At 41.6% G+C, this 26,510-nt stretch overlaps 1 protein-coding gene across 1 annotated transcript in view; it reads right to left on the bottom strand.

Moving 5' to 3' along the window:
- Positions 1 to 26,510, bottom strand: part of LOC140556574 (dynein axonemal heavy chain 11) — a 74,852-nt gene that overhangs the window by 19,504 nt on the left and 28,838 nt on the right. The window contains exons 39-64 of the mRNA XM_072680638.1: positions 25,799 to 25,876; positions 25,570 to 25,702; positions 25,348 to 25,475; positions 25,040 to 25,188; positions 24,364 to 24,514; positions 24,072 to 24,203; positions 23,261 to 23,434; positions 21,653 to 21,857; positions 20,653 to 20,818; positions 20,465 to 20,567; positions 19,598 to 19,837; positions 19,299 to 19,460; positions 18,104 to 18,297; positions 17,773 to 17,935; positions 15,641 to 15,764; positions 13,564 to 13,706; positions 13,278 to 13,439; positions 9,800 to 10,033; positions 8,321 to 8,467; positions 8,129 to 8,242; positions 6,894 to 7,037; positions 5,899 to 6,081; positions 4,990 to 5,091; positions 4,327 to 4,461; positions 1,127 to 1,300; positions 1 to 22 (exon numbers count right to left, since the gene is read on the bottom strand). The exon at positions 1 to 22 is cut by the window's left edge and continues 214 nt beyond it. Coding sequence (XP_072536739.1) covers positions 1 to 22; positions 1,127 to 1,300; positions 4,327 to 4,461; positions 4,990 to 5,091; positions 5,899 to 6,081; positions 6,894 to 7,037; positions 8,129 to 8,242; positions 8,321 to 8,467; positions 9,800 to 10,033; positions 13,278 to 13,439; positions 13,564 to 13,706; positions 15,641 to 15,764; positions 17,773 to 17,935; positions 18,104 to 18,297; positions 19,299 to 19,460; positions 19,598 to 19,837; positions 20,465 to 20,567; positions 20,653 to 20,818; positions 21,653 to 21,857; positions 23,261 to 23,434; positions 24,072 to 24,203; positions 24,364 to 24,514; positions 25,040 to 25,188; positions 25,348 to 25,475; positions 25,570 to 25,702; positions 25,799 to 25,876 — 3,862 coding nt within the window. The remainder of the gene's footprint in view (positions 23 to 1,126; positions 1,301 to 4,326; positions 4,462 to 4,989; positions 5,092 to 5,898; positions 6,082 to 6,893; positions 7,038 to 8,128; positions 8,243 to 8,320; positions 8,468 to 9,799; positions 10,034 to 13,277; positions 13,440 to 13,563; positions 13,707 to 15,640; positions 15,765 to 17,772; positions 17,936 to 18,103; positions 18,298 to 19,298; positions 19,461 to 19,597; positions 19,838 to 20,464; positions 20,568 to 20,652; positions 20,819 to 21,652; positions 21,858 to 23,260; positions 23,435 to 24,071; positions 24,204 to 24,363; positions 24,515 to 25,039; positions 25,189 to 25,347; positions 25,476 to 25,569; positions 25,703 to 25,798; positions 25,877 to 26,510) is intronic.

Here is a 26,510-nt window from a genome sequence, read left to right as displayed (position 1 = left end):
CTTCTGTCAGCAGGACGGGGGGCTGGAAGTGTGAGGAAAAGGCACAGTGATGCTATTCACATCAACGCTCCACTGATTTCTACTGTCAGCCCAAAACACACTCCTGTTTGAAGAGCAGCAGATCTGATGGACAAAGGTACTGTTTTAACCCTTGGAAATAGTTTCTACCAAATACCAATACCACTACCAGTATCAAATACCAATACCAAATACCATTAATACCACTACCAGTATCAAATACCAATACCAAATACCATTAATCCCAGATACCAGTATCAAATACCAATACCAAATACCATCAATAACGGATACCAGTATCAAATTCCAATACCAAATACCATCATTACCAGATACCAGTATCAAATACCAATACTAAATACCAACATTCATACCAAATATCAATAACAATACAAATGTCAAATAGCAATACCAAATATTTTTACCAAAACCATACCAAATACCCATAACAAATACTAATACCAAAAACCCATATCAAATACTAAAACCAATACCAAAATACAAATACAAATACCAAATACCTGTTCCAAATACTAATACCAAATACTAATACAATTATCCATATAAAATACTACAACCAATACCAAATACCCATAACAAATACTAATGCCAAACCCCATATCAAATACTAATACCAAATACCTGTTCCAAATACTAATTTCAAATACTAATACCAAAAACCCATATCAAATACTAATACCAAAATACAAATACTAATTTCAAATACTAATACCAAAGACTCATATCAAATACTAAAACCAATACCAAAATACAAATACCAAATAGCTGTACCAAATACCAATACCAAATAGCTGTACCAAATACCCGCACCAAATACTAATACTAATAGTATAATACCATATTCGTAACCGTGTAACACCGTGTGGACGGTCATTGCTTTTACTTTCTGAAGTTATAAAATGTTTTTTGCTGCTTTTAAAATGAGGTCAGTAAAAGAGCAGCCAATCAGAACAGAGCTCGTTTACATACATCAGTCTGAAAGGTACAGTGAGAGCTGGATGGTGTGCCCGACAGTTGTGGTGCACACAGAGCTACAGGACTGGTGAAGGTGTAGGATAAGGGGGCTGTAAAGTGAGGTGGAGCGTACGCTGAGCTGCTGGAGGAAGGGCTTCCAGGTGTCCTCCAGAAGCTGCTGTCGGTACGGCTGAGAGAAATATCCGGCGTAGGAGACGAACGCTGCGGCCAGGAGCACATCCCCACAGAGAGTCTTCTGCTGAGCCTCCAGCTCCAGCTCTGCCTCCGACCAGCGCACCTTCTCACACTGCACACACACACACACACACACACAGGAGGTGTACTACACACCTATAACACACCTATAACACACCTACAGCAGTTTATACCCACAGCTGCTCTTTACTGAATTCAGGGAATCGTGTAGAAATGAGGGTCTGTGGTGATGGACCGTACTCTACAGATACAGCAGATAGAGGGCAGGATGATACACACCGGACCACCCCTTTAACTCATCTGCCCATTGACTTCTATTATCAGTGAGATTAGAGTCAGTGAGTTTCTGCTCTTTACTGAGTTCAGGGAATCGTGTAGAAATGAGGGTCTGTGGTGATGGACCGTACTCTACAGATACAGCAGATAGAGGTCAGGGTGATACACACCGGACCACCCCTTTAACTCATCTGCCCACTGACTTCTATTATCAGTGAGATTAGAGTCAGTGAGTTTCTGCTCTTTACTGAATTCAGGGAATCGTGTAGAAATGAGGGTCTGTGATGATGGACCGTACTCTACAGATACAGCAGATAGAGGTCAGGGTGATACACACCGGACCACCCCTTTAACTCTTTATCTTCTCATTGACTTCTATTATACGTTACGTTGTGCATGTAAATACACACCGAGACGAAACCAGCGCGACACTAAAGCCGTACAACTGAATCCTGACGACTTCACAGCGGTGGGTGGAGGAGGATGACGGTACGGAGCATCTGCTGATTGCGTTCCCTCCCCATTGATCACACACACACTAAAGAACATAAGCAATAAAGCATACACTCACAATTCACCCAAACCGGCTTTGAAAGTTTAGTTACATTTTCACTACTCATCAATTTGGCTCTCGTTTAGGCCTTCAATAATATCGCCGAGACGCTCCCGCAGCGATAAATCTTGCCTAGCGTCGGCTTCGTGGGGTCGAGCATCCAGAACATGTCGCATAATAAATTCCTAGACAGTTAAAAATCACTATAATTTTGGCCTAATGTATTATGGATTGCTTGGAATATCACTCAGTCCTGGGTGAAGTGTTTTTAATTTCCAACAGCTGTTGAGGCTTTGCAGTAAGTTAATGATTAAATATAGACGGGCTGATTTATTAGTCTAAACACTATCGCTTCCAGGTCAATGGCATAAAGACAAATCATTTATCTTGATATGTTTAAAAGCCGAGCTGTCCCGTTCTCGGCCCATCCATTTCCCCCCCAACAACAGCGGCCAGCGCTTTAAATAAAACCACTAAAAGAAATATTGCGCTCATTTTGTTTCACATTAACGCTGCTAAAGATTTTGGATAATCCCGGGGAGAAATGGAAGTCTTTTATTTGGTAACCTTGGAGAAGTGATTATTAATGAGCAAATATCAAACATCGCTGAAGGTCCCTGGCTTTGTTTCCGAATGAGAGCGTGAACAGAGGTGAACAGCCTCTGTACGGAGGCCGGGCTGCCTGATTTGACCTCGTGGAGTTTGTGATGTCACAACTACCAACAGCTGCTCATCTGACTGCCGTAGGGAGTGAAGAGGGATGATGGGAAATGGTCGTGTAAAGCTGAGTCGTGTTTTGGAGGCCTAAAGAGAGGGTTCTTTAGTAAAGGCTGTGGTTATATGCAGAACCATGAATGCTTTAATGCATAATCCTTTATTATGACAGAGTAACTGATCTGAAGAATTCTTCAAAAAACATGAATAAATGTTCTAGATAGCACATTATCCCACTATGCAGCGCTAAAAGGGTTCTCCTATGTAACTATGTACACTCAAACTGGGCTGTGAGGTTCTGCTAAAAGGGTTCTGCTATTATATAGCATCAAAAGGTGTTCCACTATCTCACTACACAGCACCAAAAAAAGGGTTCTACTATCTTACTACATAGTATCAAAAAAGGGTTCCACTTTCTCCTTATATACTATTTTTTCTCAAACTGGCCTGTGAGGTTCTGCTAAATGGGTTCTGCTATTCTACTACATAGTACCAAAAAGGGTTCCACTATCTTGTTATATATTATTTTCTCTCAAAGTGGGCTATAAGGTTCTGCTATCGTACTACACAGCACCAAAAAACGGGTTCCACTATCCTACTACACAGCACCAAAAAAAGGGTTCCACCATCTCGTTATATATATTATTTTCTCTCAAAGTGGGATGTGAGGTTCTATTAAAAGGGTTCTGCTATCTTACTACACAGCACCAAAAAGGGTTCTACTATCTTACTACATAGTATCAAAAGGGTTCCACTATCTCGTTATATATTATTTTCTGCATTAAAAGGTGTTCCACTATCCTACTACATAGTACCAAAAAAGGGTTCCACTTTCTCAATATACACCAATTTATCTCAAACTGGCCTGTGGGGTTCTACTAAAAGGGTTCTGCTATCCTACTACATAGTACCAAAAGGGTTCCACTACCTTGTTATATACTGTTTTCTCTCAAACTGAGCAGTGAGGGGTTAAAAGGGTTCCATGAAAAAGGGTCCCACAATACAGCACCAAAAAGGGTTCTACATCACTACAAACTGAGCTGGGAGGTTCTGATAAAAGGGTTCTGTTATTCCACGACACAGCACCAAAAAGACCATTCAAAGAACCTTTTTTTCTAAACGTATAGGATACGGGCTCTTTAACACACATATGTAAATGAGTTAATCAGCTGGAAGTGAATTTACACTGAAGCACAGTTCATTTAGAATTAAGGAGCTCGTAATGCTTTGAAGTTATTAAGTTATGAATAAGGTTATTATATTATGTATAAAGGAGAGCACACAGGACGACACGCAGCCTGCTGGCAGGCTAGTGAAAAGGCTAATGGGCTATGAAATAGCTTTCCTGTCCTCGCCTCCGTTTGGCCGGAGTTCACTGACCTTCTGGCCAGTCGACTGGTGTTTCTGTCATGGTGCATCCCTTCCTTCCTAACTCAGCATCTCTGCTGCTAGCCAAACCTATAGGCCATAACCACGTCCCCGTTAGCGTGTAGCGTAGCCACATGTTGATGGAAGCTCTTTCCTCTAGACCAGTGATGCAGCTCTTTCCTGCCCCTCCAAAACCCTCCCAGTACCTGCAGGCCTCCCACCAGCCGATTGGCCAGCTCTATGGTCTTGCTGGTGCGGGTCACTTCCTCCTGGCAGTGCAGCTTCTCGGCGGCCGCTTGCTCAAACTGAGCCGTGAGGTTCTGCAGGTGGCCGTCCAGGTCCTGAAACACACAGACACAAAAAGATAACGCTCATTTACATAATTCATCCCTTTCATCTTTTTTAGATGTTTGATTTTTTAACCCCTGAATTTCACACATTTCCAAAGGCAAAACAAGTGAAAACAAACCGAAAATATTATTTTCTGCACATTTTAGACAAATTTTATTTATTTACCGAATTTAACATGAAGAAAATAAATTAATTCATAATACCATATTTAATGTGCTGTTAAATTTGCATATGCCATACTTAAAATGACACGTTTTTATCGTTCCAGTGTAGGGGAATGTGCAGACGGGTCATCTGACCAGCGGTGCACAAACTTTTGCACAAGACTGTATGTAAATGACCTCAGTTCTGCTTGGCTGCCTTATTCAAAAAGCAAACCCTACTAGAACACTCCCCTGCTAGAACTTCAAAGCAAGTGGGTGGGGCTAAACTCCTGTAACTTTTCCATAATAGCCCCTACTTTGATCATGGTGGCTCTATAGTCAGTTAATCAATAAGTGAATATACACTACACTCACGTCCAGCTTTTTTCTAACGCTGAGCAGCTTAGCCGTAGCGCCGTCCAGCTCAGTGTTGGCCTGCGAAAGAGCATGACGCTTTGGAGCCACCTCACAGTAGACCTGAAAATACAAAAAAGTTCTAATAACATTAATATCCAGTATGAAGCTCTAATAACATTAATATCCAGTATGAAGTTCTAATAACATTAATATCCAGTATGAAGTTCTAATAACATTAATATCCAGTATGAAGCTCTATTATCATTAATATCCAGTATGAAGTTCTAATAACATTAATATCCAGTATGAAGCGCTATTATCATTAATATCCAGTATGAAGTTCTAATAGCATTAATATCCAGTATGAAACCCTAATATCATTAATATCCAGTATGAAGCTCTATTATTATTAATATCCAGTATGAAGTTCTAATAGCATTAATATCCAGTATGAAGCTCTATTATTATTAATATCCAGTATGAAGTTCTAATAACATTAATATCCAGTATGAAGCTCTATTATCCTTAATATCCAGTATGAAGTTCTAATAGCATTAATATCCAGTATGAAGCCCTAATATCATTAATATCCAGTATGAAGCTCTATTATCATTAATATCCAGTATGAAGCTCTAATAACATTAATATCCAGTATGAAGCTCTAATTACATTAATATCCAGTTTGAAGCTCTATTATCATTAATATCCAGTATGAAGTTATAATAACATTAATATCCAGTATGAAGCCCTAATATCATTAATATCCAGTATGAAGTTCTAATAACATTAATAAGTAAAATGTGTAAAATGTTTATGAAAGTTAATATTGTTAGTATAAGAACTTAAATCATGACTCATACATTACATGAATCCATTATTTTACTTTTTGTCTAGACGTTCACTTTAATCCTCCTCCTGTGTCCTCACCTCGTAGTAGCGCACTATATTGATGGTCCAGGCGCAGAGGCCGGCGGCGGCGTAGGATTTGGTGCGGACATGTTCAGGGAGGAAGTCAGGGCTGCTGAGGTACTCCTGCTTCACCACAGTCAGACAGTGCTCGGGGATGTGCTCCTTATCGTAGCTCACCAGCGCTTGCAGGAAGTCGTCCACCTGCAGGAACCCACCTGTGAGACTTACTGCAGGACCAAACAACGTCACTTCATGACTATGGTTTCCGCACTGCAGTGACCCTGAGGACAACCTGATAACCATGTCTCTGCAACACACTGGGCTTCTGGAAAGGCTACAGTACAGCCTCCAAACATGGTGGGGGTAGTTTCACACACTGCTACAGCTCACAGTGAGAGCTAGCCAGGCTACAGTACAGCTTCCAAACATGGTGGAGGTAGTTTCACACTGCTACAGCTCACAGTGAGAGCTAGCCAGGCTACAGTACAGCCTCCAAACATGGTGGAGGTAGTTTCACACACTGCTACAGCTCACAGTGAGAGCTAGCCAGGCTACAGTACAGTCTCCAAACATGGTGGAGGTAGTTTCACACACTGCTACAGCTCACAGTGAGAGCTAGCCAGGCTACAGTACAGCCTTCAAACATGGTGGAGGTAGTTCCACACACAGTTACTGTAATTAAACAATGTGAGACCCTCATATTCAGTGAATGTGTTGGCCAGAAATGTACTGTGTCAGTGTGTCTGACCACAGTGTCTTTATTTTCTGCTTGTCACCATCATTATGCCTCTATTTCATCAGAGGTATAAAAGTCGTGCTCCCTCAGACCTCATGAGCCCATTCGTATTTCATCTCCAGCGGCTGTGATGTTCTGAAAATATAGGCTACTGTATTTAAAGCACTACTCATGCTGTCAAGGTCTGTATGTCAAGGCCTGAGAGTGGATTAGAATGATATGAATCAGACTGGGGTGTCGGGGTGGGGTGTCGGGGCTTTCATCACATCAGATTCACCTTGCCCATAAAGGCCCTGGCAGCCTTCCAGCCACGGTCCTTAGGAATACGTCCACGAGGGGCCAAGAGGACCATCACGGCTGCCAGCACGTTCATCACTGCCTTAGGAGGGTTAGGGAACGTCTTCAGCTCAGTCAGGTTCACCTGTAGAGTACATTTATATAACAGTGTATAACTCAATACCTACATTTAGAGTGTTATTAATATTCACCCTAATGAGAGACTGTAGCTCCTCCTCCTCAGTGTATATCACAATACCTACATTTAGAACGTTATTAATTATTATTCACCCTAATGAGAGACTGTAGCTCCGCCTCCTCAGTGTATATCACAATACCTACATTTAGAGTGTTATTAATATTCACCCTAATGAGAGACTGTAGCTCCTCCTCCTCAGTGTAGATCACAATACCTACATTTAGAACGTTATTAATTATTATTCACCCTAATGAGAGACTGTAGCTCCGCCTCCTCAGTATATATCACAATACCTACATTTAGAGTGTTATTAATATTCACCCTAATGAGAGACTGTAGCTCCGCCTCCTCAGTGTAGATCACAATACCTACATTTAGAACGTTATTAATTATTATTCACCCTAATGAGAGACTGTAGCTCCGCCTCCTCAGTGTATATCACAATACCTACATTTAGAACGTTATTAATTATTATTCACCCTAATGAGAGACTGTAGCTCCTCCTCCTCAGTGTAGATCACAATACCTACATTTAGAACGTTATTAATTATTATTCACCCTAATGAGAGACTGTAGCTCCTCCTCCTCAGTGTATATCACAACACCTACATTTAGAGCTTTATTCATTATTATTCACCCTAATGAGAGACTGTAGCTCCTCCTCCTCAGTGTATATCACAATACCTACATTTAGAACGTTATTAATTATTATTCACCCTAATGAGAGACTGCAGCTCCGCCTCCTCAGTGTATATCACAATACCTACATTTAGAGCTTTATTAATATTCACCCTAATGAGAGACTGTAGCTCCTCCTCCTCAGTGTATATCACAATACCTACATTTAGAGTTATTAATTATTATTCACCCTAATGAGAGACTGTAGCTCCGCCTCCTCAGTGTAGATCACAATACCTACATTTAGAGCGTTATTAATTATTATTCACCCTAATGAGAGACTGTAGCTCCTCCTCCTCAGTGTATATCACAGAGCATTATTATTAATAATAAAGACAGAGGGGGTGATGGTGTGTGACCTTGTTGAGTGTATCTAAAGCTGCGGTGGCAGCCTCTAGAGCTGGTTCTGCTTTAGCCAGGTCATTCTCGCAGTCCCTCTGCCTCAGAGTCACCTCCGCCTGGATCGCTGCGACCTGCACAGAAACAAATATTACCCACGATTCTTAGGGAGGGTGAGGAAGACCCACTGAGAGGCTGTGCTGCCCGTTTACCCTCTGCTCCTCCAGATCAGCGTCCTCCCTCTTCTGGCCCACTCTCTCCGTCTGCCGGCCAATTTTGGTGATGAGAGCTTCAGCTGCTCGGTTCTTCTCATTCAGCTCCACTTCCTGAGAGTTCAGCTTAGCCTTCAGCTCCTCAACCTAACCAATACGCACACACACACACACACACACACACACACATACACACACAGACACACACATTACATTTCTATACTAATTTGGTACTAGCAGTTAACTCACCCCTTCGTAGCGCCCCCTAGCACAAGCAATGCTCCCAACACTAGACACCACCTCTTATCCAGGCAGCCGTCACACTCTGAAGAAAGCGCGGGGTCCCCAGCTCCACCGTACCACCGAACAGTGACGCCTGGGCCGGCCAACATCGCTTTAAGAGTGATGAGGGGAGAGAGCGCCATCTACCCACCCGGAGAGAGAACGCGGCCAATCGTGCTCTCTCTGACTCTGGACACTGATGGCAAAGCAGCGTAGCTATGGTTTGAACTCGTGACCCCTGGGCTGTAGTGGCAGCGCATTAGACCGCTGAGCCCCAATCCCACATTTCCTGCAGGGAACTTATCCACTTATTTCCACTTTTCATTTTGAACAGGGGCGCACAAACTTTTGCAGACGACTGTACTTACAGACGTTGAGAGCGATAAGGAGGAGATGGGACACTCTGTATCTTATAATAGGTTTCAGTTACATAAACATTTCAGAATCATTTAAATAATAAATCCTAGGTTAAAGAGGCAGAAGCAATCATCTCCACTCTGAGACCCAAGGTTTATGAGGAGAACCTCAGCCTTCAGCGGGTTCTGAATAAACTATCAGTGTGCAATATAACTAAACCACAGCTCTAATCCACACCTCCGGCCTTCAGAGCGCTCCGGCCTGAGGGCCGGCTGGTACTGATGGAGTTCTGAATAGCTGGTTTAAGGCAATTTTATCATAATACTGATGGTAGATCAGACTAGACTGGAGATCTACCTGCTGCTGTGACGACGCTTCAAACATCTGAGGACTGCTGGAGTCGTCTTCTTTACTCATCTTGTGGTTCTGAGCTTGGACTGATCTTGCTAGGGGACGGTCTGACCTGGTCATGTTGGTCAGCTCTTGTAGATGATTTAATGGACAGTGGAACAGCGTCTGATCTCTAACAGTTCTAAGATCAGTTTAAACCCCTTCCCAGACTCCTCTACAACATCTCCACCCTTCTTCCTGAAGGCCTCAGAGAGCTCTCTGGATCTGACCATGGTGATATTCTTCACCCCTCACTTCAACCATCCATCAAGATCAGACCAGACTAAACGTCTGAGGTTTAAATCAGACCGACTCCTCCAGAATAATCCTCTCCAACCATGTTCTGATCATCTGCAGCTGATGTTCTGCTCCTGGTTCTGATTCTAAACATTAGAAGGAGTAATAAATGTGTGTGTGTGGGGGGGGGGGTCTATTTTCGCCCACCCGTACCTGCACAGCAGTGGTCTTCAGCTTCTGGAGGCCTGAGTGCAGTCTTTCCAGCTTCTCCTGAAGCTGCCGGTCCCTCTCCCCCAGCAGACCCCCATACAGTCTGAGCAGCTCCAGGAAGCTGCTGGGCGTGCTGTAGTAGTGCCTGCGCTCGCTCTGCCAGTAGCGCTCTCCGGCCTGCCTGGCGCTGGCGTGAGCGTGAGCCATGAAAAGACTGATGGGTTCCTGAATGGCGGGCTGTAAAGGAGGAGAAGCGGAGGTAGAGGGGGAGATGGGGGAGATGGGGGAGAGCGAGAGAGATGGAGCTGCTGGATTAAGCGCTCTTTAACATACTCAGGCCGTGACAGCCCTGAAATATCATCCTTATAAATCCTGAATTCATCTCCAAGTTGGGAGGTGGCTGCACTGACTCAATCTGAACCCTGGTGCCTGGGTAGAGTAATGGCTTACAGCTGGTAAAACACAGCCTGCAGAGTCGCCCGGCTTTCTATCCCGTTCCGTGCCACTCCGACTCATCCCAAAGGAACGGAGTGGAGCTCCATCACTCCAGAGAACCTTACAACCCAGTGCTGGGGGGCTTCATACGCCTGTCTCAGCAGGGGCTGCAACTCAAAGCAGTTGGACTTTATTGTTGGACACAATAGTATTTGGACTCATCTTAGACTAGATGCACTGGACTAGATATTACTTGTATTCGGAGAGTATTTGGACTTGGACTCAATAGTGTTTGTACTCGGACTTGTCTTGGACTCGATAGTGGTTGTAGTCGGACTTGTCTTGGACTCGATAGTGGTTGTAGTTGGACTTCTCTAGGACTCGATAGTGGTTGTAGTCGGACTTGTCTTGGACTCGGACTTCTCTTGGACTCGATAGTGGTTGTAGTCGGACTTGTCTTGGACTCGGACTTCTCTTGGACTCGATAGTGGTTGTAGTCGTACTTGTCTTGGACTCGGACTTCTCTTGGACTCAATAGTGTTTGTAGTCGGACTTCTCTTGGACTCAATAGTGTTTGTAGTCGGACTTCTCTTGGACTCAATAGTGTTTGTAGTCGGACTTCTCTTGGACTCAATAGTGTTTGTACTCGGACTTGTCTTGGACTCGATAGTGGTTGTAGTCGGACTTGTCTTGGACTCGATAGTGGTTGTAGTCGGACTTGTCTTGGACTCGGACTTCTCTTGGACTCGACAGTGGTTGTAGTCGGACTTGTCTTGGACTCGGACTTCTCTTGGACTCGACAGTGGTTGTAGTCGGACTTGTCTTGGACTTGGACTTCTCTTGGACTCGATAATGTTTGTACTTGGACTTGTCTTGGACTCGATAGTGGTTGTAGTCGGCTATAGTAGGCTATCTGTCCGGACACTTTTGGACACATAGTGTGTGTGTGTGTGTGTGGTCTAAAAACAATGATCTTGATGGACTGTGTGCTAACAGCTGCTCTGGAGTCTTCCCACACACACACACACACACACGCACACACAGTCTGGCTGTGCCTGAAACAGCTGTGGCTCCTTAGAGGGTCAGTCTGTGTGTATTAATCATTGCTGCTTCATTAGCATAAATGATCCTGCTTAGTGATCGTTACACTGGAACTGCGAAAACAACACTACACACAGAGAGAGAGAGAGAGAGAGAGACTGTCATCACGCTCGTGGTGCATGTGATCACCCATTTGTCTTCACTTCAGAGTGCAGCTAATGATGAGGGATCGAGCTGGAGCTGAGAACTGTGAGGAGAGGACACTACAACTGTCCTGAAGACTAGAATCAATGTCAGATCAAACACAGCGGCGTAGCCAGCGCTGCAGTTCAGGCGTCTTCACCACTGTCTCCGACTCGCACTGTTCTCGGACAGTATTTGTACTCGGGCTTGTATTGAGCTCAGTAGTATTTATAATCAGACAGTATTTGTACCTAGGCTTGTACTGAACTCAGTAGTATTTATAATCAGACAGTATTTGTACTCGGGCTTGTATTGAGCTCAGTAGTATTTATAATCAGACAGTATTTGTACTCGGGCTTGTATTGAACTCAGTAGTATTTATAATCAGACAGTATTTGTACTCGGGCTTGTATTGAGCTTAGTAGTATTTATAATCAGACAGTATTTGTACTCGGGCTTGTATTGAGCTCAGTAGTATTTATAATCAGACAGTATTTGTACTCGGGCTTGTATTGAACTCAGTAGTATTTATAATCAGACAGTATTTGTACTCGGGCTTGTATTGAGCTTAGTAGTATTTGTAATCAGACAGTATTTGTACTCGGGCTTGTATTGAGCTCAGTAGTATTTGTAATCAGACAGTATTTGTACTCAGGCTTGTACTGAACTCAGTAGTATTTGTAATCAGACAGTATTTGTACTCAGGCTTGTACTGAACTCAGTAGTATTTGTAATCAGACAGTATTTGTACTCAGGCTTGTACTGAACTCAGTAGTATTTGTAATCAGACAGTATTTGTACTCGGGCTTGTACTGAACTCAGTAGTATTTGTAATCAGATAGTATTTGTACTCGGGCTTGTACTGAACTCAGTAGTATTTGTAATCAGACAGTATTTGTACTCAGGCTTGTATTGAGCTCAGTAGTATTTATAATCAGACAGTATTTGTACTCAGGCTTGTATTGAGCTCAGTAGTATTTATAATCAGACAGTATTTGTACTCGGGCTTGTATTGAGCTCAGTAGTATTTATAATCAGACAGTATTTGTACTCGGGCTTGTATTGAGCTTAGTAGTATTTGTAATCAGACAGTATTTGTACTCGGGCTTGTATTGAGCTTAGTAGTATTTATAATCAGACAGTATTTGTACTCGGGCTTGTATTGAACTCAGTAGTATTTATAATCAGACAGTATTTGTACTCGGGCTTGTATTGAGCTCAGTAGTATTTATAATCAGACAGTATTTGTACTCGGGCTTGTATTGAACTCAGTAGTATTTATAATCAGACAGTATTTGTACTCGGGCTTGTATTGAACTCAGTAGTATTTATAATCAGACAGTATTTGTACTCGGGCTTGTATTGAGCTTAGTAGTATTTGTAATCAGACAGTATTTGTACTCAGGCTTGTACTGAACTCAGTAGTATTTGTAATCAGACAGTATTTGTACTCAGGCTTGTACTGAACTCAGTAGTATTTGTAATCAGACAGTATTTGTACTCGGGCTTGTACTGAACTCAGTAGTATTTGTAATCAGATAGTATTTGTACTCGGGCTTGTACTGAACTCAGTAGTATTTGTAATCAGACAGTATTTGTACTCAGGCTTGTATTGAGCTCAGTAGTATTTATAATCAGACAGTATTTGTACTCAGGCTTGTACTGAACTCAGTAGTATTTGTAATTTATTTATATTTAATTTCAGACCATTTTAGACCTTTTAATGGACACATGGACATCCCGTAGGAAAGCAGGCTGTGGATGAATTTCTACAGTCCAATGACAGACACCATCATACCACACAACCCGAACACTAACGCACCTCGATGGCTGGGAGCTCCTGTAGGAAATGCAGGCTAACTGAGTGTAGCGCCTCCTGTGGCCACTCGTGAAACCAGTCGACTGTAGTGCAGCTGAGCAGAGCTGGGAATCGGCGTACTCGAACACGAAGGGTGCTTCCTACTGGAGACATACCCAGCACCACCTACACACACACACACACACACACACACACAGAAGTGAAGAATGAAACATGAAGAATGACCGTAATCAGGCCTTGTCTCTGTATTAAAGGGTTAAAGTGATGAACTGAAGCTGAGCTCAAAGACCTTGAGCTGCTGATGGACCCGGCCTATGAAAAACCTCCAGCAGTTCTCCGTGGTGTCCAGCAGGCCCAGAGAGCGCACCTCCTTCTTCACTGCCTTCACCACTGCATCCACCTCCTCTTCACTCAGCAGCTCCCGTACCTCACCTGTAGAGTGTGTTATTAATACTCACCATTAATATGCACTAATGAGAGACTGTAGCTCCGCCTCCTCAGTGTATATCACAATACCTACATGTAGAGTGTCTTTAGTGACTGTGATGCTGTTAGAATCTGAAATCATCAGATGTCTGATGCACATGCCCAGAGCTGGTCTTTTTGACCCGTGTTTGACATCAGTGACAGATGAGCAGCACCATCTGTGTGTTTGAGGCCTCCGTCCAACGCCACCGAAGTCTGTCCCTGTCGCCGTTAATCTACTTCACTCCCCCGCCGCATTTACATGTGTTTCCCATTCATCAGACAAGAGCACAATGAGGCCCCCTGTGGCGTGAGAGGGTGTGTGAGTGTTTGAGGAGGGGGCCTCCCTGGGGGCGCTTTAAGAGTCAGTGGCGGGGCCAGAAATTCATTTTAGGTGTGTGTGTGTGGGGGGGGGGGGGGGTTACAAGTACCTCAGAGACATCTCATAGTAATGGATAACAACCACCCACAAGCCCTCTTCATTCCAGCTTAGACAAATTACTGAGCATTATATCCCAGAGTCATCACTGATATAAGAAAGAGTGTTCAGAGTGCCCCCTGCTGTTAGTTCTACAAACACTAACATCTAAAATGAAGCTCTAATAACATTTATATCCAGTATAAAGTTCTAATAACATTAATATCCAGTATGAAGCTCTAATAACATTAATATCCAGTATGAAGCTCTAATAACATTAATATCCAGTATGAAGCTCTAATAACATTAATATCCAGAACGAAGCTCTAATACCTTTAACATCCAGTATGAAGCTCTAATAACATTAATATCCAGTATGAAGCTCTAATAACATTAATATCCAGTATGAAGTTCTAATAACATTAATATCCAGTATGAAGCTCTAATAACATGAATATCCAGTATGAATCTCTAATAGCATTAATATCCAGTATGAAGCTTTAATAACACTAATATCCAGTATGAAGCTCTAATAACATTAATATCCAGTATGAAGCTCTAATAGCATTAATATCCAGTATGAAGCTCTAATAACATTAATATCCAGTATGAATCTCTAATAGCATTAATATCCAGTATGAAGCTTTAATAACACTAATATCCAGTATGAATCTCTAATAGCATTAATATCCAGTATGAAGTTCTATTAACATTAATATCCAGTATGAAGCTTTAATAACATTAATATCCAGTATGAAGCTCTAATAACATTAATATCCAGTATGAATCTCTAATAGCATTAATATCCAGTATGAAGCTTTAATAACACTAATATCCAGTATGAAGCTCTAATAGCATTAATATCCAGTATGAAGCTTTAATAACACTAATATCCAGTATGAAGCTCTAATAACATTCATATCCAGTATGAAGCTCTAACATCATTAATATCCAGTATGAAGCTCTATTAACATTAATATCCAGTATGAAGCTTTAATAACATTAATATCCAGTATGAAGCTCTAATAACATTAATATCCAGTATGAAGCTCTAATAACATTCATATCCAGTATGAAGCTCTAACATCATTAATATCCAGTATGAAGCTCTATTAACATTAATATCCAGTATGAAGCTTTAATAACATTAATATCCAGTATGAAGCTCTAATAACATTAATATCCAGTATGAATCTCTAATAGCATTAATATCCAGTATGAAGCTTTAATAACACTAATATCCAGTATGAAGCTCTAATAACATTCATATCCAGTATGAAGCTCTAATAACATTAATATCCAGTATGAAGCTCTAATAACATTCATATCCAGTATGAAGCTCTAACATCATTAATATCCAGTATGAAGCTCTAATAACATTCATATCCAGTATGAAGCTCTAACATCATTAATATCCAGTATGAAGCTCTAATAACATTAATATCCAGTATGAATTTCTAACTAAATTAAGAGAGGGTCTGACCTGAAGAGAGCAGGGTGCTGATGATGACGAGGAAGTTCTCATTAGGGATTTGAGCATCAGTCAGCAGGAGAACCGTGGGGAGATTTTTCACACCAGTCCTTACGCAGAGCTCCGCTAGATCCACCTGAACACAGACAGTCACTGACGGATGGCTGTGGCATCTATTCTCTGACCTCCTGATGACAGAACCTTTTTTTCTACGTTCTAAAAACATTCATATCTAAATGACAGCTCAACAAGAATTCAGTCTTTTAAAGCAATGGTTCTGAAAGTGGTTCAAAATAAAAACAAGTATTTACCCTAAACAATTATTATCTTAAATACACATTTAACAATACATACATAACAACAACAATATAAAAATGTCATTTTATATTAAATATGCTACATGAAAGAAAGAATAATTAATTGCAGAAATAAGAAAATGTATGCATATTTATGCACCAGAAAAATACATACAGATTTCTACATTTAAAATGACTCAAACTGTAATTCGTGCTCTAAGTGTCTTTGTTTGTTTAAGAAAAAAAAGCTTTCTGATCAAAGAACTCTGATGTATCAAATATGATACACAATAAAAGTCACATATTTAAAATGTTTAGTTTCTTTTTTTTAATCATTGGTCAGAAGATCAAAGAAACACTCTAGTTTAATTAGATTTAGGATGATTAATTCTGGCAATTAATTGATGGTTCAGGCTTTAAATGGTTAACGTCAGAGGGTCATCCTCGCATGTGTCCAGCGTGCGGATCAATCACCCGAGAGGTCCAGGATTCACACACCCTGATGAATGAACCGATAGCAGCAGCCTCATCAATAGGGCATTGAAATATTTGGCCAGGCTGTTTAATGGGATCTGACAATCCTACAGGCTGGACTAACTGGGATCAATGGTGAGCAGCAGCAGCAGCAGCAGGGCGATTGATCAGGGAAATGTTGTCTAAAAGAAAACTTGATCTCAGTTAATGAATTACTGCCATTCTACATTTATCTTCACCTCAGGAGAGAGGAGACCACTATCATCTGAACTACCTTCAGCTGAGGGTGGGCCACACCACCAACATAGAACATTACACTACAGATCATATTTCATTTTTCTGATGAAACAGACCAGTTCAGAAATAATAATTTGAGAACCCAAATTCTGCTAAATATTATTATTAATGTTATTGAAGCTTCATACTGGATATTAATGTTATTAAAACTTCATACTGGATATTAATGTTATTAGAGCTTTATACTGGATATTAATGATATTAGAGCTTCATACTGGATATTAATGTTATTAGAGCTTCATACTGGATATTAATGATATTAGAACTTCATACTGGTTATTAATGATATTAGAGCTTCATACTGGATATTAATGCTATTGGAACTTCATACTGGATATTAATATTATTAGAGCTTCATACTGGATATTAATGATATTAGAACTTCATACTGGTTATTAATGATATTAGAGCTTCATACTGGATATTAATGCTATTAGAGCTTTATACTGGATATTAATGCTATTAGAGCTTTATACTGGATATTAATATTATTAGAGCTTCATACTGGATATTAATGATATTAGAACTTCATACTGGTTATTAATGATATTAGAGCTTCATACTGGATATTAATGCTATTGGAACTTCATACTGGATATTAATATTATTAGAGCTTCATACTGGATATTAATGTTATTAGAACTTCATACTGGATATTAATGTTATTAGAACTTCATACTGGTTATTAATGATATTAGAGCTTCATACTGGATATTAATGTTATTAGTGCTTCATACTGGATATTAATGTTATTAGAGCTTCATACTGGATATTAATGCTATTAGAGCTTTATACTGGATATTAATGATATTAGAGCTTCATACTGGATATTAATGTTATTAGAACTTCATACTGGTTATTAATTATATTAGAGCTTCATACTGGTTATTAATGATATTAGAGCTTCAAACTGGATATTAATATTATTAGAGCTTCATTCTGGATATTAATGTTATTATGCATGGCTGTCCAGCACCCACTGACCATCTTAAAACCAATGAAACGCACTTCCTGTTTTTAGAGCTGCTGTTTGGCTGTAGTGGTGTTATGGATAGCTATCTGTGTCGAGGTTGTTACCTTCAGCTCCTGGAGGCCATAGCCTTTGTGCACTGTGGGTTGGAAGACGTCCATGTTGGAGAAGTAAGCAGCCAGGCGGGTCAGACTTTGCTTTCCGCTGCCCCCTACCCCCACCAGCAGGGCGTGGCCTCGAGGGCAAGCCAAGATACGGCTGATGCGACACCTTCACAGATCAAACACATACAGTATTAACAACAGTATGTGTACAGTATGAAGAATACAGTATTAAACAGTACATTTATAAGACAGTGTGACAGTAAAGTGGACAGTGAGGGGGTGTGGCCTGTGCTGTTGTCACACCACACTCAGATGACTGGACCAGAACACTCACACATGTAGCATGGCTTGCTGGAACAACACTAGGTTCATGGTGGAGTAAAGCTGGTTGTATCTGTCCAGGGCTTCGGTCAGGATGCTGCTTAACTGCTCACACCCCGCTACTGGAGCATAGGCAGGTTCCCCAGCCCCGGCACTGCTGTGCAGATATATCAGAGGCTCCTGAAGCACAGGCTGCTCCTCAAGTCCCTAACAGACAAAACACGCTTACCATAAAACAACCATAACAAACACCTCCTGACTTTACTTATTATTCAGTATACACTATGAATTATTCTGTATCCACTATGAATTATTCTGTATCCACTATGAATTATTCTTTATCTACTATGAATTATAAAGTATCCACTATGAATTCCTCAGTATCTACTCTAATTTATTCACTATGGAATATGTACTCTAAATTATTTAGCACCTACTATAAAATTATTTAGTATCAACTATGAGTTATTTAGTAATTATAAAGAATACTTCAGTATCCACTATGGATTATTCAGTATCCATTATGAATTATTTAGTAATCATAAAGAATACTTTAGTATCCACTTTGAATTATTCAGTATCCACTATGAATTATTCAGTATCCACTATGAATTATTTAGTAATTATAAGGAATACTTTAGTATCCACTATGAATAATTTAGTTTCCACTATGAATTATTCAATAATTATTAGAAATACATCAGTATCCATTATGAACTATTAAGTATACACTATGAATTATTCAGTATCTACTATGAATTATTCAGCATCCACTATGAATTATTCAGTATCCACTATGAATTATTCTGTTTCTACTATGAATTATTTAGTAATTATTAGGAATACTTCAGTATCCACTATGAATTATTCATTATCCACTATAAATTATTCAGTATCTACTATGAATTATTTAGTAATTATAAGAAATACTTCAGTATCCACTATGAATTATTCAGTATCCACTATGAATTATTCAGTATCTACTATGAATTATTTAGTAATTATAAGAAATACTTCAGTATCCACTATGAATTATTCAGTATCCACTATGAATTGTTTAGTAATTATAAGGAATACTTTAGTTTCCACTATGAATTAATAAGTATCTATGAATTATTCACTATGCACTATGAATTATTCACTATGCACTATGAATTATTCAGTATCCACTATAAACTAATGTTTTGTACAACATAGTATCTGTTTACCATAAAGGCCTGTCGAGCTGCGTCTGCCTGCAGCCTGTGGAAGAGTTGCTGGTCGGCCAGGTCGGAGAACCGGTCAGAGTACACTCTCCTAGACTCGTGCACCCAGAGCTGCAGCAAGTCACAACTCTGCCTCACACTCTCCGGCCTGGAGAACAGCAGGCCCTGAAAAAGCACACACACATACAGGTGTCTACATGCATGTATAATGATGAATCTATGTGAAATCAATGATTTCAGCTCAGATATATATATCACGTGTTGTGATGTTCCACATCAGTGCATTGCCAATCGATTTTCACCTGAAAGAGGCGAGAGAGGTCCCACAGGCTGAAGAGGTGGAGGAAGTTATTGGCGGAAGGCAGGAAGTGGCAGATTGCTTTGTGGTGGAGGACGATGGCTGCCTGGACAAGAGCCGGGCTGATGCTGACCACCTCCGGGCTGAACGTCTGGCTCTGCAGGTGCTGGACGAGGATGGAGCTGAAGATGGAGTTTAGGGTTTCGTTGCTGGGGCTGTTCATCGCTAACACTGAGAAATGCCTCTGCAACACATTCAAGCAACAGTGCTGAGGAATTCATGCTGGATATGAATTATTATCATTTTACTCAAAAGTTTATTTTTATTACAGTTGAGTTCTAAATATTTATTTCATTAGAACTTTGCTATGCATACACTGTCCAAATGTTTGTGGACACCCCTTCTAATGAATGCATTCTGTTACTTTAAGCTGCAGCCATTGCTGACACAGATGTGCAAATGCACACACACAGCATGTCTAGTCCCTGTAGAGAAGAAGTACTGCCAATAGAATAGGACTCTCTGGAGCAGATCAACATCATGACCCTATTGGCTCCATGCTGCCTAATAATGCCAGGCGTGGACTAGAGGGGTATAAAGCCCCCCAGCATTGAGGAGCTGTGGAGCAGTGGAAGAACTGTGTTCTCTGGAATGATGGTGGTGGTGTAGCTCCATCCAGTACTTTTGGATGGGATGAGTTGAGGAGGTGGTGATCATCATCATCCAACATCCTGATCGTACTATCGCTCTTGTCACTAAATGCAATCCAATCCTCACAGCAATGCAATGGAGTGTCCCAATACTTTTGCCCATATAGTGTATATATTAGAAATCCCTGTGTATGTCAACAGGAGGACAGGTGATGGTGTACCTGCAGTCTGGGGTTGATGGTGCAGCATCCTGCTTGTGGATTCATACAGGCTATATACTGAGTGTTGTGAATCTCCTTCAGACAAAGCTTCTGAGTGTCGTACCTGCACACAAAACCAGCCCAGAGTTCACACGTCTGACGGTCTAATCTACAGAGCGGATGCATTTTCAGGGTGTTTCTCTCCTCACCAGTGTTTATAGTCCAGGTGCTGGCGTACCAGCGTGTGTGGCTGCACTGTGCCGTAGCTGTCGGCGGCGGTCATGTTCATATCATCGATGAAGTAGATGAGTCTCCTGCTGCCTGGAGGAGTGTAGTTCTTCCCTGCTTTCTTCTCCAGTGGTCTCTCCAACAGCCCTGAAGAAAATAAGGGTGGAGGGTGGGGGGAGGGTAAATGGTTTATTTAGAAGGTGTAGCTCGGTCATTGGTCAACAGTAGTTTCCCCCCAATTTTCTCCTTAAATGACTCATTTCCAGTCCCCCTACCACAGAACTAGAACCTCCGTCTAGCATACGGTGCTACCAGCACTGGGAGGCTGAAGGCTAGCATGGTCTTTTCCCACATCTTCCTCTACAACTGCCTCCAACGCAACACCACTGGAGCTCAACACGCTTGGAGGAGAGCGCTAACTGCTAATATTGTTACATCAGCTAACAGGCACCCGCTCTGGCTAGCATCACCCATGCTGAATAATGGAGGGAGACGGGGGACCGTCCTACCCACTTACAGAGAGAGAGTGGACAGTCGCTGACGGATGGCTGTGGCAGCACTGGGGATCAAACCTGATAACATTAAAGTTTAAAAGTGTGATATACAGCACTATATGACCTGGAAACAGACTGGAAATTGTGGTACATGGTATTCCTGATGGTCCAGTAGGGGGCACATCTGAGTTAGCAAAAATTCTGAAAGTGTAATTTACTGAACTGTCTGGCACATTCATGTGCCTATAATACAAATCAAATGCATCAATCAATCAATCAATCAATCAATTAAGTAATTAATTACAATAATCAAGCTTCTCCCCCTCACTCATTAACGTGCCGTAACTGTAAAACTGAACCACTTGTTGATAAGCAGGAAAAACAAGCTGCTCTTAGTGGATGAAGTGAAGTTCCTTATACAGGCCACTAGGAGGCACTGTTCAACTTGCAGGAGGTTCAGAGTCCTCACTAAGTTACAGAGACTCACTCTGCAGACTGGAGGAGGAGCTGTAGTAGTGCAGAGGCACGCTGACCGACAGGAAGTTGTCCGGAAGTGAGTCCAGCAGGTGTTTGACCAGAGAGGTCTTTCCTGTCCCCGATCCTCCGACCAGCATCACAGGCTGAGCTCTCTCCAGCAGCAGACGCAGGAAATACTGCAGCCGCACCGTTTCTGCCGTGGGCACCAGCACCGCCTGCACCACAAACAGCAGCACCTTAATTAATAATCATATCACATAAATACAAACATGCAGCTTATCTGTCCTTTAATTAAAGGCTGGATACGCACTTAATACACTCCTGGGTTCTACAGTAACCAGGATGAATTATAGGTTATCTACCACGAATCGTCCTGTATCCACTAAAAATGAACCTGTATCCAGTATGAATTATTGAGTTTCCACCATGAATTATTCAGTACTTAATATAAATTATACAGTATCCAGTATGAATTACGCAGTATCTGCTATGAAATATGCAGTATGCAGAATGAATTATTCAGTATTTACTATGAATTATTCAGTATCCATTATGAATTATTCAGTATCTACTATGAACTATTCAGTATCCAGTATGAATTATTCAGTATCTACTATGAACTATTCAGTATCCAGTATGAATTATTCAGTATCTACTATGAATTATTCAGTATCTACTACAAATTATTCAGTATCTACTATGAACTATTCAGTATCCTGTATGAAATATTCAGTATCCACTATGAATTATTTAGTATCTGCTACAAATTATTCAGTATCTACTATGCATTATGCAGTATCCAGTATGAATTATTTAGTATCTACTATGCATTATGCAGTATCCAGTATGAATTATTCAGTATCTACTATGCATTATGCAGTATCCAGTATGAATTATTTAGTATCTACTATGCATTATGCAGTATCCAGTATGAATTATTCAGTATCTACTATGCATTATGCAGTATCCAGTATGAATTATTCAGTATTTACTATGAATTATTCAGTATCCACTATGAATTATTCAGTATCTGCTATGAATTATACAGTATCCATTATGAATTACTTAGTATCTACTATTTCACGTGGATATCAGGCACATTGCTTAAGTTATGTGACTACTTTTAACCAGCAGCCAAATAAAGATTAAAGAATAGAGAAATCAGAGGATCAGACTGTAGAGAGAGAGAGAGAGAGAGATAATATAAAAGTAAAGATAAGTCTCTCTCTTTCTCTCTCTCTCTCTCTCTCTCTCTCTCTCTCTCTCTCTCGCTCGCTCTGGGTGATGTGTATAGTGGTAATAAGATCCAGCGGCTGAGATGTGCTGCATCTGACAGCGGACTAACCTCGCGGCTGGGGCTGCCGTCGTCTTTCACTTTGTTCACTGACCCTCTCTAATGTGCTAACTGCTCTAAATTAGCCTGTTATTGTTGTGAAATTAAAACCGCTCGCTGCGGGGGTGCGGGGCTTCTCGGGAAAGAGGCGAGCAGGAAGACAAAGGGAACTATTCACAGCGTGCTATTCAGGAAAGAAAGGGAGGCCTGTGGAGTTTACCGGCAGCGATCGCAAAAGTTTCTCCAAACCCCTGAAAGTTTCAGCACCTTCCCAGCGTCGCTGACCTGTAATGGCGTGTCTGGCTCCATCTGAAAGGAGGGAACTTTTTCAGCCCACGGTACGAAGCGTCTGGTTTGGGGGTCCAGGTAGAAGTCAAAAACAGTGGCGTGGGCTGGCAGCTTAACGCTCTTCATCTCTTTGATCCACCACTGACTGAACTCAGCTCTGTAATCACGAAGCTGCAGAGAAATGCACACTGAATCTACAGACGTGCTCATATGGGGTTTAACCCTTCCTGAATATTTATTTCATACGACCCATTCGGGAAGCATATGTGCACATCAACCAGCCGGTTGACTCGCCCAGTTAGGGTAATTCTAGGCGTTAACTAACAAGTATTACAGAAATTCAGGTTTACTGTGCTAAATAGAATATGGACAAATATGTAGCTGTTCTTCAGTGAGGATCAGAGCACCACTAGCTCACTTCCTGTTATGTAAAGAGTACATGGCTTTATATAAGATCTGAAGGTCAATCTGAAGGTAAAACATCAAATCAGTCTAGTAAGGAAGCTGGAGATATGATCTTGTGCAGTATTTTTGCTGAGCTAACTTTAACGTCCAATTCTGTTTACCCTAACTGGGCAACTCAACCGAGCGGTCACGCATTCTTTTTTTGGGGTAACACAGGGATACATTACACTGGCACGTTTCTGTCATTCAATAAAAACAGAATTGTTAGTGGGTTTTTTAAACATGAAATCCTGAACATCTACAATGCTTGGTTCATGTCCAAAAGTATGTGGACACCAGCATTTGTTCTGAAACCAAGGGTATCAGTAAGTAGTTGGTTTCCCAACAACAACAAAAGCAAGACCTGGTCCTGATATGTAGCTCCACCAAAAGCCCAGATGCAGGCGAACACAAAGTACATCTCGTAGACGTCGCGTGGAGAGTCAGCCGGAACATTCTCAGGGGTTAACAGACAGTCCAGCAATGAGCACAGCATCTGAGGACGGGAGAGAGAGAGAAATGGAAATACCTATGGAAGCCCTCAAAATCCCGAGCTGATTATTCCGGATCTACAGCGACTTCAGCAGAAACAAGCACACTTTCTGGTGGGACTGGTGGGACTGGTAATGTGCTATGCATGAGTGTGTGTATCGTACCTGCACCATGCTGTTCTCTGGGACTGGGGTGATGGTTCTCAACGAGCTCCTCATCTGCTCTATGCAGCGCGAGACGTATTTGTCGAACAGGATGGTGAGGTGGGCTCGCTCTGTCTGTCGCTGCCGTCGGTCAATCCAGCTGTTTACATACCTGCAAAATAAATTACATAAAAAATGTGAAGAAACAATAAATGAACAGGTGTCCCAATACTTTTGTCCATATAGTGTATCTGACATGTGCTTTTAGATTATAATGGGAGATGCTAGCCTGACAATGCTAACAAACACTGGAGTGGACTAAAAAGCTACATGAATATGAGAACGTTCTGGACAGACCTTAGTAAAGCTAAAATCAGAGCGGTTCCTCCAGTGTTCCTCAGCTCTGCGGAGAAGGTTCAGGTTCTGTCTGGGTTTCTAGACTAAAGTAAGACCCAGTCTAAACCACATCCATCTACCAAACTAATGAAGATCTGGAGGAGCTCTGAGAGACACGCTGACAGACAGACACTTACAAAGAGATGAGATGACAGTCCAAGTCTAGTGTTTGTTAGCAGCGTTAGCTTAGCATTTCCCACTGTGAACTGAAGAAGCACATGTTTCAGATACCAGACTGATCTGGGCTCAGTGATCACTTTGGGGAGTTAGAAACCGACAAATCAGGTCATCAGAGACGTACATGTTCCAGCTCAGGTCCTGTGGGTTGATGTATAAGACTCCAGCTCTGGACACTGTGGCAGGAGTGGCGTTCTTCAGATGACTGACCTCAAAAACCAGCCTCATCGTAGAGGTGAGGGGTATCCTCTCGTTACTGGCTAAAGTCAGAACCTAGTGAAAACAGAAGCTCTGTTAATGTAGCGATAATCTCATTTACATACACTTTACATATGCAAGAATAAAATACCTTGGCCTATCAGAGCCTTGGCCACATTTACATATTGCTAAAAAGCTAATAAGCATCACGCCAATAAGCGAATAGAGGAGCACCTTGTTGTCGTCCATGACCGTGTTCAGAGACTCGATCCACATGGGGTCGATGTCTCCATCCAGAACGATCCACTTGGGACCAGGCTGGGGGTTACTGGCCTGGTCACGCATGAAGTAGGACAACAAGCCTAAAACAGGTGACCATCACGGAGGGAGTGAACCCACAGCCCCAGCAGCAGACAGTATAATACCACAGAAACTCAGAACAACCAAAGCCATTACCATCTTTCCATTCACGAGTGGCTGGATGGACAAATCCGAAAAGCTCATCTGTGCTCACGGCCTTGGGGTTGAGATCGTTCCAGACGGGCTTCCTTTTCATGTTGGCGTAGGTTGTGTGGAGAGTTCTCAGGATCTGTTAGAGAATGAGGAGGAAGCCACTGAATGATTACGGTTCTCAAATTCTCACATGAAGAGAAAAGGCTGGCATTGCCTTAATAGACATTCTTACCTGACTCTTCCCCGTGCCGGCCCCTCCCACCACAAATACGGAGTGACGGACACTCAGTAGCTCTTCCAGCTGAACCACCTACAACCCAGAACCCAATATCAATCATGACGAAAGAGAGACTAGACAGTCTTCGCTCTATCATCATCATCGTCATCATTAACGTCAGCAGGGCACAGGTTTGATTCCCAGGGATGCCACAGCCGACCGTCAGTGAGGACGATGCTAGCCAGTGCGGGCGTCTGTCAGCTGACGTAGCTCGTCCTCCAAGCACGTTGAGGTGTTGTGTCAGCAGCAGTTTGAGAAGAAGTGTCTTGGCGGAAGACTGTGCTAGCCTTCAAACTCCTAGTGCTTGATGAGATAGGGGGGTTCTAGATAGCGGGTGAACTGGAAATGACTAAAATTGGGATAATTCGGGAAAAACTAAATTGTAGAAATGGTTCAATGCCACAGAAGAACAACTTTTTGGTTCCAAAAAGAACCATGTTTGTAATCTGAAGAACCCTACATCAAGTGAAAAATCTTTGATTTTAATTCCCATAAAAACATGATTCTTTATGGGACCCTTAAAGAAACATTTGTAGCCTTTAACTAATAAAAACACATGTTCTAGCTATTATGGAACCTATTCCGGTCAAAGTATCACATCAAATTCAGTTGGTATCAGTTCCACCTTAAATCAGCAGCTTCAGGATCATGCTGACACTCCACTGAC

Source organism: Salminus brasiliensis, chromosome 5, assembly GCF_030463535.1.
Source record: "Salminus brasiliensis chromosome 5, fSalBra1.hap2, whole genome shotgun sequence".
Lineage (NCBI taxonomy): Eukaryota > Metazoa > Chordata > Actinopteri > Characiformes > Bryconidae > Salminus > Salminus brasiliensis.
The sequence above is the reverse complement of the archived record's forward strand: the minus strand, read 5'-3'. Positions and strand labels throughout refer to the sequence as shown.